Raw genomic sequence first — 12921 nt, forward strand, 5'->3', positions numbered from 1 at the left:
ATTTTTATATGTGAAAATTCCCTCATGTGTAATGCAACTACAAAACACAGTAATACAAGTAAAAAGAGAGTATCTTCAATATTTAGCCTGATATCCTTAGAGATCTCTTACACACTTCACTGCAATAATGCCAAAGCTCCCCTGTGTCTGCAGCAAACCCAGCCACAGGAATGCCCACCAGTTCACACAACCCCATCTCATCAACTCATCCTATACAAACCCTGCATCATCACTGTACTGCAAGCATGGGTCCAGATCTCCTCCACAAAGCTTTAAGATATAATACTCTAAAGTCTTTGAGTATTATATCAAAATCTCTTCATTCCCATCCCATATTACTGGTTTTACATAAAAAATCAGCACATGGTTCATCTGGCTTGAAAATTAGTCTCTGCTTATTGGTCAGCTAGTACACAAGCACAGATTAGTAAGTAATTAGAAGAATTATTAGAAGTAATACTCTGTATTTTACATGTTTGTTTCCAAAACTGCCATGTATTTGACACCTAAATATCAAGGCTTTTTTCTCCCTCTGGTTAAAACTATTCTAAATGTCATAAAATTATTTTTTATTCCTTACAGAAAACCAGCCATATATAGTGTTTCCATTTATCTTTGAGTACCTGAATTGTTCTCCTTTGTTCAGGACAGACAGGTTTCATAAATTTGTGGCAAAATCCCTATCCCAGCTGTAATCAGTGTTTTTCTAAGCTGTAACTCTAAATCACACTTTCTGAGAAAGTAGCTTCTGAATGATGAAAGATTTGAAATTGCCTGATTTTAGAAATATCTGATAAGAGGGGATTTCCCCAGCTTGGCTGAGATGACATATTGTCAGTTACAAATGCAACACAAGATAATTCATATTGTTAAATACATTGGGGCAGACCTCTCCACTACTCCCTCTACACAGCTTGTATAAGTATTTTTGTTGCTAGTCTGTCGGATAAGCAAGTTCAAGCCAGGAAATGCATTCCTACATCCATCTCCACACAGGCCAAGACAGAAGAGGACCATTAAGATCGTCTGGTATGGCGTAATTCATAATATCCTTCAGTGAGCTCAGCCTAGAGAGTTACTTGAGCATGTTGGGACACACAGATTCAGGTGGGAAATAAGAGTGGAGTCACAGCTGCATGATGGCTCCTTGATGAAGAAAAAACTCCACTCTTCTACTTCAGATTACGATAATAAATTCTGGCTGGTCTGCTACTGACCAGGATATAAAGTTCTTGTCTTTATATGTCTAGGTTCTTGTAATCTTCCCGGCTTTGTGGTATTTGCAGAGTTCTACACTTTCCATGCACTTTTCAACACAAGAGGGTAAAATAAAGATTACAAAATGCAAACCAGAATTTTCTTTTCAATCAGACTTAGAAATAAATATGAAAAACTTGCCTCAGGCACACTTCACTTTTTACTAACAGTTTAACTAGTGGCAGTGTAGTGATACAGTGAGGATAATTGCAACAGCTTCTTAACACTGGGAAGCAAGTTGTTCAGTTACTTTTCCTAGTTGCTTATAGAAAAACAGGGTAGATCAAATTCTTAAATAGGAGTTTCACAGCTTCAAAGCTAGTAAAATGCAGCTTAATCCAGTAAACAAGAAATAGAATACTTTTCCTTTTGTAACTGCTTACAGCTTAAATAGAGTCTGGTATCAGTGCTTTTGAACATGAGCTGGTCGAGCCACTCAGAGGGAAGGATACCTGAAACCCAAACTCCTTGGGAAGGCAAGAATGGAGTCATACAATCACATCCCATTATGTCAAAACACATATGGCATCCACTAGTACTAACAGGGTACTGAAGTCCCCACTGCACTCCCCAGTAAATCTGCACATGGAGATTATACTGAAAATCCATTTAATCACCATCCTCTACCGGAATAGGAACCGTTCATTAAAATAAAACAGGCCAAAGAAAACCAAAACCACATAAAAACATCAAACAAAAACCAACAGAACAAAAAAAATTCAGCTGTGTCTTGTATGTCAGAGATACAGATGCATGCTCAGAAGTGCAATGGCAGTATCACAGCAGTGGACTGATCCACCACTAGATCAAGAAAGGCCAAGCAAATCAGGTTTTTCAGAAGCAATCAGAAAAAGTAGCCAAGACATGCACAGATGAAGGAAGAAAGAAGGAAAAGAAATTCCTCTGGATTTTCATCCTTGTCAATATGAGAAAACTTCATAAGAAACTTGGGCTGGAAGGCAACTTGGTTTATCTGTGATTTTTAACAGTGGGTGAAGAGTACAATGAAGACAGTGACCATCAAGTAGGCAGACTTTATTAGTCTAGAAAAATAAGTAGGTTAAATTGCAGAGAAAATGCAGACCTAAAAAGAAACAGAAAAGAATTTGGATGAACTAGTAGTTTTCACATAGAAATTACATTATGTTAATTTGCAACTCTGCCCTTGATGAAAAGGAAGAGTAGGCAATACAGTGAGAGATCAACTGATCATTGTAGAGCTCAAACAGAAAGATCAGAATAGAAAGTGCAAATTAGTTCTGGTTTCTACTGACAAGTCTAAAGGAATACAGCATGCAGGGACACACTCAGAAAAGGGTCAACTGCAGGGTGAGACAACTGGGAAGGGATGCCAGTGACAACAAGAGATTGCTCTGCAAACATTACTATAAGAAACAACAAAGAATGTGGTCTTGGCTTGTTACTCAGCAAAGAAGTAAAATTATATGCAGAGTATGAATTAATTCTAGATGTTTATTGCTTTGTTTTCTTTTTGCATTAACTTTCATCATTAACATCACTTAAAAGCTGCAGTTACTATTCCTTTTAGCTTACTGCTTCTAAATCATCTGGGTCACATTTAATACCTCTGACATTTTAAAAAGATCATAATTCTTTGTTGATATTATCATCAACAATAGCAACTGTCAGCTAATGTATTAGTTAACAGGCCGCTGAGTGAATAGGGTATGAGGGAGAGAGCTATGTGACCCAGGTCATAGCACAAGTGTACCTGAAGGTGCAGTGGCTCCTGGGACAAAGCTGAAGGTAAATCTGACGAAGTATATACCCCTCCTATCTGTGTAACAAAGCTGTGCTCTTGAACAGAACTAACCAACTTCCAAAAAAGCCCAGGGCGCATGCACATTCATACAGTGTGCAGAGACAGGAGACCAAGCCCTGAAATAAGATGGGAAATGCATCAAATGACAGGATGTATCCTCACTGCCAAGAACTAGGAGAGAATAAGCAAATGACAGATTGATAAAAAGACTATCTTTGAAAATAGGGTTAAAGGGACAAAAAAAAAAGCAGAGGACTTGTAGACCACTCAGCCTAGAAAAATACAGAAATAAATAAGTAATATTTAAGCACTTAGGAAAGACCAAAAAGATTACCAGTAGCCAAGATGTACCAGTAGTATGTCATAGGCAGTGTAATTTACTGCTGGGATGCAGTAACAGGTCTTATGGATGGATGACAAACAATCACAGCTACGTTTTAGTGTGACTTTTCTTACCATCTCATGCAACATTCTCACAAGCTATCAGTGAATAGATGAGTTAGAAGAAATATGAATGTGAAAAAGCAAAGTTGAACTTGGGGGTAGCTATACACCAAAACAGAAGGAAACACTGAGTTGTGCTCCACAGGATTTTGTCCCGAATCTGATGCCATTTAATACTTTCATTAACAACTCAGCAGAATGGAGTATATACTTACTAAACTTTCAGAGGCATAAAGTTAAGCAAATTAAAACTGTATCAGGAGAACAAGACTTCAATTCAAAACAACACTGCCTGGAGAAATGACATGAAGAATTTTAATAAGGAATGGTCAGAAGCTCTTTGCTGCAGCAAGAACAATTATCTGAACCCACAGAGAATGGGGAACAAGTGATTAGGCAACAGTTCTTCAGAAAGTCATTTGGGATCATACTGGATCATAAACCAAACACAACAACAACATGTTGTTGCATAAAAAGTCATCATTACAATGAGATTCATTATTCTAGTAACATGGATATGGAAACAGGAAAAAGCAGAGTGAGAATACGAAATCTCCACTGAAAGAAATATTTAAAAGCAAGCAAAACACTAATCATTCTCTTTTCGGGTGTTTCAGCCATGCTCCTTCCAGCCTAACCTTTCTATGGTCCTATTTTGCTGGCAAAGTGCAAGGAAACAAAGCTGATGTTAAATCAGCTCTTAGAATTAGTAATTCTGCTGGTGCATAAAATATCTTCTGCGTACTAATCCAATGAAGATTACAAATCACAAAGAAAAATTTCATTTTCCTCCAGCAGTGTATTACAAAAGAGAGAGAAGCAATAAGCAGAAATAAATGAGTTGTAAAATAATAGAGATTTGCCCAACTTACCACCTGCACATACTGCCTTGCAAACCCACACAGAAACACTCCCCATGTGTTAAGTTAACATATGTGTATGTATAAACTTGGTGGCAAATACAGGAGTCACATTCTTCCCTTTGGGCATCTAGTGTATTGTAAATTGATTGATTTCTTACTTAACAAAGTTTTGTGCATTTTCACTAACTGCCTTCTTCCATCCAAATGCTGTCTGACATAAATTCAAGCTAAAAGATTGTCACTCAAATGACAAAACATTCCACAACTTTTACACAGTTGTTTTAATTCTGTGTGGAAGCTTCAGGTACTAGAATAGGCAATACAAGCATACCTAAATTGGTATTCTCAGGTTTTTTTAATATTGCTCAGAAATTTCAGAGTGCTACTATGAAAAATTACTATTTCTGAAATGTGATATATGAATTCAGTGCAAAAGAAGAAGATAAATAATTTGACAATAATTCCCTGAAGAACACAAAAATACACTGCTCCAGGAAGAAAGTCTTTACAGATCATCTACATGTTTTACAACCTCAATATAAAAAAGCAAGCCTTGCTTCCTGTAAAAATGTGAGTCAAGACAAGAATGCAGCCTGGCATTGTATAGGAGTCAGTAAAACACTATTTTTAGAGTTCTTTAACGGCTACTTCTTTTATTGTTAAATACAAGGAAACACTCTCCACAAAACGCTGTGTAAGCATTCAATGATTTTCTGTTAAGTGGCAAATGATGTAACTGATTTATTGCCTTGAGATAGAGAAATGCTTAAGATAGATAAATGCTAGGGCAGGAGGCATAATTACCGGGCTCCAACATTATTTTTTAAGACAGAAAGATAATTTGTAAATAATTTTTTCAAGGTATATTAATTTGCAATTAACAACAAATGTTCAAACACTTAATTGCACAGAAGGACCACAGAAGCATGTAACGAAGATACATCAAAAGCCACCCATGCAGCTTTCTGGTGGAACAAGTGACATTTCTATTCAGAAGTCACCTAAACTACACTGATCAACTGCACAAGTACCTCTGCAGTTGCAAAACACACTTAACTAGATGTCTAATATTCCCAGATGGAAAGCTCTCCTCTCAAATATTTTTCTTTAAGTATGAGGTGTTCTGTGATCAGAATCTAGAACTCTCTCAATTCATTTCCAATGTCTCATTAAAACAGTAGGAATAATGACTGGTCTTTAAACTGCTTAAACCTTGAAAGAGCCTTCAGAGAAACTGATGGCAGTGAAAGAATCCCAAGAGGATCATTTCAAATTCCCAAGTGTTAGGGTACTACAGCTAGTTCCTTGAACTATACTTCACACAAACATATGAACTGTCTTGATGGCTCAGTGATCAAAAGCATGAAGGAGCTGATGATGAAAAGCAAAGGTGCAAGTTGTTCACAGATGAGACATCAGACAAGTTACCAAAGACTGAAGACAGGATCTCTCCTAGCAGTGTAAAAAGCAGCACAGCAACACATTACAGCAAATGGACTGAGAGGAATAATACAGAATGTATAGCAGCCACTTCACTAAAAATGGGACCTCATCTGAAATCCTCATCCGAAAGCAGTTATTGTTTAATAAGAAAAAATCTAAAAGTACCCACATCTTGTTAACAATTTCAGGACTCAAGTCCCTGCCCTCTCCTTTCCAGAAACAGTGATAAACTTGTGTGCACTGGTTTCACTTGGGATAGGGTTAATTTTCTTCCCAGCATCAAGTACAGGGTTGTGTTTTTGTTTTTGTGTTGGAAACAATGCTGGTAACTCAGGGATGTTTTTGTTATTGCTGGGCAGTGCTTACACACAGCCAATGCCTTTCCTGCTCTGCATCCCACCCCACCAGTGAGGAGGCTGGGGGTGCACAAGGCACTGGGAGGGGACACATCCAGGACAGCTCACCACAGAGATATCCCAGATCATATGGCATCATGCTCAGCATATACAGCTGGGGAAAGAAAAGAGGAAGGGTGGAAATATTTGGCATTTGTCTTTCCAATTCACTGTTACATGTGATGGAGCCCTGCTTTCCTGGGGATGGCTGAACACCTGCCCACCCATGGTGAATGAATTCCTTGCTTTGCTTGTGCACATGGCTTTTTCTTTCCCTATTAAACTGCCTTTATCTCAAACCATGAGTTTTCCCACTTTTACTCTTCTGATTCTCTCCCCCATCCCACAGTGAGTGAGCAGCTCTGTAGGCCTGAGCTGCCAGCTGGGGTTAAACCATGACCAAAAATTCCTTATCACAATAGGCAAAAACCCTACATGTAAGAGAAAGGAAATAAATCCTAAGAAAGAGGAGAAGATAAAGGTGCAGTGGCCTGTAAGCCAGCAAGCTTAGATCACTACACCAAGAATGTCATGTGTTTTGCCACTTTCATATTTTGTAGGTAATAGTCATAATCAAGAAGAAAGAAGGTGAATAAGCAATTACTAATTCAATTTAGGTATTTCAGTTAAATAGCTAAAGTTTGATAAAATAGGTCAGGGCCTTGGTTTCAAATAACCCTTATTTCAACTGACTTTCTCATTGCTAAAAATTTTCCTCTAAAAATGAATTAAAGACATACCCTCTGTAGCAGGATATTTCATGTATGCCAAAAATAAAAACTCCATTATTAAATAATTCATAGTCTTCAAAGGTAAGGTCAAAGAAGCAATCAAGAACCTGGATGCAGTGCATGATGAAGAAATTTTAAAAGGCATACAATAATACAACTGGTTAACTCAAAAGCTCAATTTCACCAACACATTGTGCTATACTTGGGAAAACCAACAGCAGGACTGACAAAATACACAGTAGTAATTTTGTTCACGAAATTTGACATCTCCTACATAAATTTCAGAACAGCCTTTTAGTATTAAATTGTTCAAAAACTGTCCCCATTACTTGAGTATTAAAGAGTTATTAAAACTGCTGTCTTGAGTGAGTGAGGCATTTGCTAAGACTGTAAGACTGACAGCATGGATGCTATGATGCTCTTTGCATCCATGAAGTAGAACAGCACAGGTAATCTATATGGAATTTGACATTTTTATGTCAAACATAAACAATTTAATTTTGACTATTAAAGACAGAATCAACTGCAATCTCAGATGAGATCTGCTGGATTATTTTATGGTTTAATAAAGGAAATGACACTTCTTTCCTCTCCTTAATGAAGACCTGGGTGGCGGGAGTGGAAGGTGGAAAGCACTGAGAATTACCATAATAATGTTGCAACAGCGTTTACAAAAAGAACATTAAAAACTTCTAGAAATCAAAATAACCAGGACACATTTTTACTCTAACCACTTCCATTTTATGTACACTACTGTTAATAAAATACAAACACTACCCAAAATTTAACCACCACTGACTGCTCTTACTGGAATTATTTGCAGTTTCTCCACCTCTGCATGTATACGAAGTTTTCACACAGTACACTCAGTTATGCCAGTATTAAACTGCTGGCTCCACCTAGTGTTGTTCATGCCCAGTGCCAACAGGCATTGAAAGCAGAGAGCCAGGCATCACACGGAGCTGTGCACTACTTCTGCTTGCTCCTTGGAAAAGCATCTCCCATCCACCTCACACAGAACTGTGCACACCCCAAGCAGCATTTTCACCAGCACTGACCATGAATACAGCCTCTCACTTATAAAATAAGCCATCTTCCTTTGTTCATTTCGATGCCTTGAGAGGCCACCTAAAACCAGACGCTAGACAAGAAAAAGGGAATAAAGGTAGGTATTTATTTGAAGGGCATTCAAAGGTACCCCCTGGGGAGCCAGAGGCTACTTCCAAGATGGACAACAGGTCACAAGTTCTTCACACTTTTATAAGTTTGGTTTATTTGTATATCAGGGTTAATTCTCCAATTAAAGCTTCAGTTAATGATGTAGTTTCCCCAAGCTTGCCCCCCTCCCTTTAGAGGCTTTGGTTTACATTTTGGGCCTAGGATGGTCTGAGTGTCCTTGAAGAGCAGGCCTGGAGAGGCTTTGTTATGTCTACCTAGCACGAGAGAGCAGAAGTTAACAGGCTCCAAGAAACTTCAGAGTTACCCACTGAGCAGTACAGGATTTGAAAAATACTCAAGTTAAAACCAAAGGCATCAGTTTCATTTTCAAAACAACAAAATACACCTTTTAAACTCTTGTGGAGACAGAAAAGAGTGCCAGAAGTCTTCTGGTAACTTACACAGAATGCACCTCGATTCCTCTGATGAGGCAGTATTGCTGTTACTGTGACAGACCCTTTCAGGCCTAGAAGTTGTTTTTCAGGAAAATAGTTCCTCCAATACGGACTGACCCTAAGGAATAGCAGATGGCTCATCTATTCTTTTGGTCTTTTCCATAAGGAAAAAGGGAAAGGAAATCTGTCTGGATAGAACTGTAAAGTGATATCTATGAAGCTTTCAACCCAAAATGATTTTAGGCTGCATTTTATCTACCTTGATTGAAGCAACAGCTCAGCTTTAGGGCTGGTGGCAGAACTGGAATGAAGACAGGGCTGACTCACTCAGTTTGCATGTAACAGAACTTCTATAAAAAGCAAGTTTTACATTTCTCAGATTCTACAATTATTTGTACACAGTTCACCAAAATACAAGCTGCAGTAACATTTAGATCTAAGGATAACTTGATTTAGTACCTGCAGACCAGAAGATACTATTTTTTTCCTACAAACACCACCTTGTAAATTTGTATATTAATCTTCTAAAAATCCTACTACTAAAGTTACCAACAAGTAGGCAGATACAGTACTTTTGAATGCTTCCTAGTAGCTGAAGAGAATCAAAACTTTCTTCACACAGTAGCTACCTGAGCTGAAGCCTACGGTTTTTGTTACAGAAAAACTAATCTTGTGCTGCTGCCCCCTGACACCACCTCCTCACTGGTGTCCTTCATCTGGAATTCACATTCCAGAGTCTGAAGAGTTTGCATCATTGCCCTCCAGGACCTGCTGATGCTACTGACTGTATACTTTGGGATGACGGGTAGGTTTAGTATGACAGAGTAAAAGGAAAACCTGGATCATCCTGCTGTCTCAGGAACCCCTTCATAAACTTACTCTGCAGGTCCTTAAAAGGTGTGGGACTTTGACTGCCAGGTTATTTTCTGTCAGAACTCACCCCTAAGAGCCAGAGATCATTTTCAAATTCTGAGTCTCATTTTATTCAGGTGCACCATTTTCTTGTGACAGCACTATTCTTCATCTTATAGTGGTTTACAGTAAGCCAATTAATAACAATCTCTGTTTTGATTTTAGTTATTATGCCTATAGGTTTTTAAGCTGTTCACTTTATAAGCATTAAGATAAATAAATAAATAGATAAATCCATTTAAACAGTACACACTTACCTGTAAGCATTAATGTAATCCTTTCTGTGTTGTAGAAGAAAATCTTTCAGCTTTCCAATATGAGAAATCTAAATGAATTGAATCATAATTAGTTTTCAGATAACTGATTTTGTTTAAAGTTCAGTATTCCACATTTCAAATGTGAATTCATAAAATTTTTTTTCTATAATTAAATAGAATAATAAAATTTACTCTTTTATACTAGAATTTTCACATTTTCCAAGCAGTCAATACATAAAAATTATCTAAAAAAGATCTGTTGTATGAAGGTCCAGCTTTTCTTCCCAAAAAGCATAAACTAAAAAGTAAATATAACTATAATATTAAACATTAAAAATATTAAACAAGGTAACACAAAACATTATCTAAATTGTCAATCCAGAATTTAGTGACTCCAGAATTTAATGTACACTTTGGAAATAAATTCATTTTGGAAGACCACACAAGAAATTTTTAAACTCTTTACTGATAAGACACACATATTCCAGTTCAGCTATCAAAACTTGTATGGCAAAGTACTGACCCTCTCCCTTCTACTTTTGCCATAACACAGTGACCAGTTTGTGCCCAAACTAAAGTAGTATCTCTTCCATCTGATAATCATTAGTAAGTTTTGCCAGATCATACATCCCAATCAAATTTCCATTTCTGAATTTCCACCTTACTCTGGATAACTTTTACTATAAATCACTTTATTTTCTTTTTTAAGAAATCTTTACAAAGATCTTTTGGGAAGCCAAAAAAAGAAAAAAAAATCTCAAACAACTTTTGCAAACTTCAGTCTGATTTAAAAGATTTGGTGTAGCATAAGATGCTGCTTATTTTAGAGAATGGAGGAACTACAAGAAGTGTAGCTTAATTTGCCAGAGATATGAGAAGACATGATGGGAAGGGGGAAGAGAATTCTATACATTAGCAGTATATATTTTCCAAGGTATGCAGAGGAAACTTTTTAAACTATATTCTCAAATATTAATTAATAATTCACTGTAAAAAAAGCATGCAAGGAATTTTACAAAACAATAGTTGTTTTAGTTTACAATAAATACGGTTTACTCCATGTATCTGGGAAAAAGCATCAGAAACTGTTCAAGTCTTAAAATCCTATTTTCATGCAAATGATCTTTGTAATTATACAAACAAAAAAAAAAAACCACAGAGAAAGAACACAGAATAGTTTGGATAAATAGAAGATTAATTCCCCCAATTATTTTTTTTCAAAAGCAGGTCTTTTAAAAAAAGTGCAAGGAAAAAAATGTACTTAGTAAAACCACAGTAATTTTTACAACTCAAGGTGTTTCCTTGTGCAAATAAATAAGCCTCCATTTCCCTATTATTATTTGCTCTGTTTCAGTTTTACTACAATTCATCATATTGGATAAGGATTTTCCCTGTTTTCATGTTTCAAGTTTTTTGTGTGATTAACACAGGAAATTTCATCCAATTCATAGCAAACTGAGTTCTGTCAGTACCTTCAGGAGTTTCCTAGTGTGTTAGCACCATTATACAGAGTAAGAAGGGAAATACGGCAATTCCTACAAGACCAATGAGGCCCAAAGAGTAAGCTAAACCATTCTACAGTTGTTCCTTCTCATTGCCATGTTAACTTATTATTTGCACAGTAACCTCTTTCTCAGCTCAGACTTGGTATGTCATCAAATTTGCTGAATAGGTAAATCAAGCTTGTCTATGAAAGCAAAACATTTAAAACAGCTATACAGTGTTCCAATGGAACAATAATACTTAATAGGCAGAAAGTACTACAGAGGACAAAACAAATGTAAAATAAGAAACATTTCAAAACATTTACATTAAAGCATGAGAACACACTGAACTAGAAAACAGATAAGCAAAATTTTATAAGCAATAAATTTTAATATTGCTGCAATAGCTACAATTTAGGAGTGATTAACAAGCAGAAAGAATCAGAATGACAAGCAAGAACACTGTCTTACAGTAATTAATTCATCTAGTCACAAAGAGCATTCTATTTAGGCTAAAATTGTCATCATGTGTTTGAATTGCACTGACCCCACTTTGCCTCTCCTTCATTTGTAAAGCTATTTTCATGAATTTAGAATGACACCATTATGCCCATACTCACATCAAGCTCTTAGTTCCCAAGATTTGCATCAGAAGTGAGACTTCTTGTTCTAGTTTCCCTCAAATTCTAACAGTATCTTCTGCAATTCTGCACTGCTGATATTTCTTTTGCCTTTTGTTACCATGTACTACTGGCATAGCTTTGAATTTGTCACAACCGTATGAACAAAATGAACACTTTTTATTAAAAAGAAGGTCTCACTAGTATTAAAGGGAGAGAATATTAACTTTATTTCTAAAAATTCATTGGTATTTTTGTATGATGCTTGATTTTCTGTGGACACAAAATATCCCTGATCATACAAACATAAATCTTGAAGATATCTCCAGGGTCAACAACTTGCAGTTATTCTGAGGTTATCAGAGGCCCATCATACACATTTTGGAAAGTCATCAAGCTTCAGCCTAAAGGTAATAAAGCTTCTCCCTATTACAACTGAGAGGTTTTATTATAATCCTATTGTTCTTATTAAAAATAAGAACTTGTCTAATTTCCAGGTTTACTGATTACCAACTTCTATCCATCTGTTCTTGCTTCAAAATGGACCTTTCCCTTAAAGGTCTACTTCCCTGCCTGTGTTTTTGACTTTACCGTCAGTAATTGTATCTATGTATCTATCTATCTTTTGTAGCCCAGACAAATGACCCCAAGCTTTTAGTTCCTTCTCACGAAACAGTTCTGAAGTTGCTGAACCCAGAGCTTTCCTCTGCATTTGTTCCAGTTTGTATCCATCCATTTCCAATGCAGATCACTAGAAAGGCATTCACTGGTGTTGGTTACTTTGTAACTATTTCTGCTGGAAACACCTTTTTTCCCTACTATTTTTCTAGTTCCAAGTATGCATCTTGCTTTTACCCCACTGGTCCATGGCTTTTTCCTTATTAATTTAGTCTAGAGTCCATGACTAAACTATTCCCCATCTATACTCCAGTTGCATGACAAATCCACATTTTTTGCTAATTTTATTAAAATAGCTAAGGAATATTTTAACTTTAGGAGGGTTTTAGTATCATTAGCAACTCATCATGAATTTGGCCAAATCTAACTTTATTTCTGTAAAATATCTTCCCTTCTGCAACAGTTTTCTTGGCCAGTTTGTCTTCCTCACCCTGGTTTCCA

General features: G+C 36.6%; 1 protein-coding gene across 1 annotated transcript in view; it reads right to left on the reverse strand.

The window, feature by feature from the left end:
* STX18 (syntaxin 18) overlaps positions 1-12921 on the reverse strand; it is a 61420-nt gene that overhangs the window by 17944 nt on the left and 30555 nt on the right. The window contains exon 2 of the mRNA XM_039551716.1: positions 9699-9766. Within this exon, the coding sequence (XP_039407650.1) occupies positions 9699-9766 (68 nt within the window). The remainder of the gene's footprint in view (positions 1-9698; positions 9767-12921) is intronic.

This window comes from Corvus cornix, chromosome 4 (genome assembly GCF_000738735.6).
Source record: "Corvus cornix cornix isolate S_Up_H32 chromosome 4, ASM73873v5, whole genome shotgun sequence".
NCBI classification, from domain to species: Eukaryota; Metazoa; Chordata; class Aves; order Passeriformes; family Corvidae; genus Corvus; species Corvus cornix.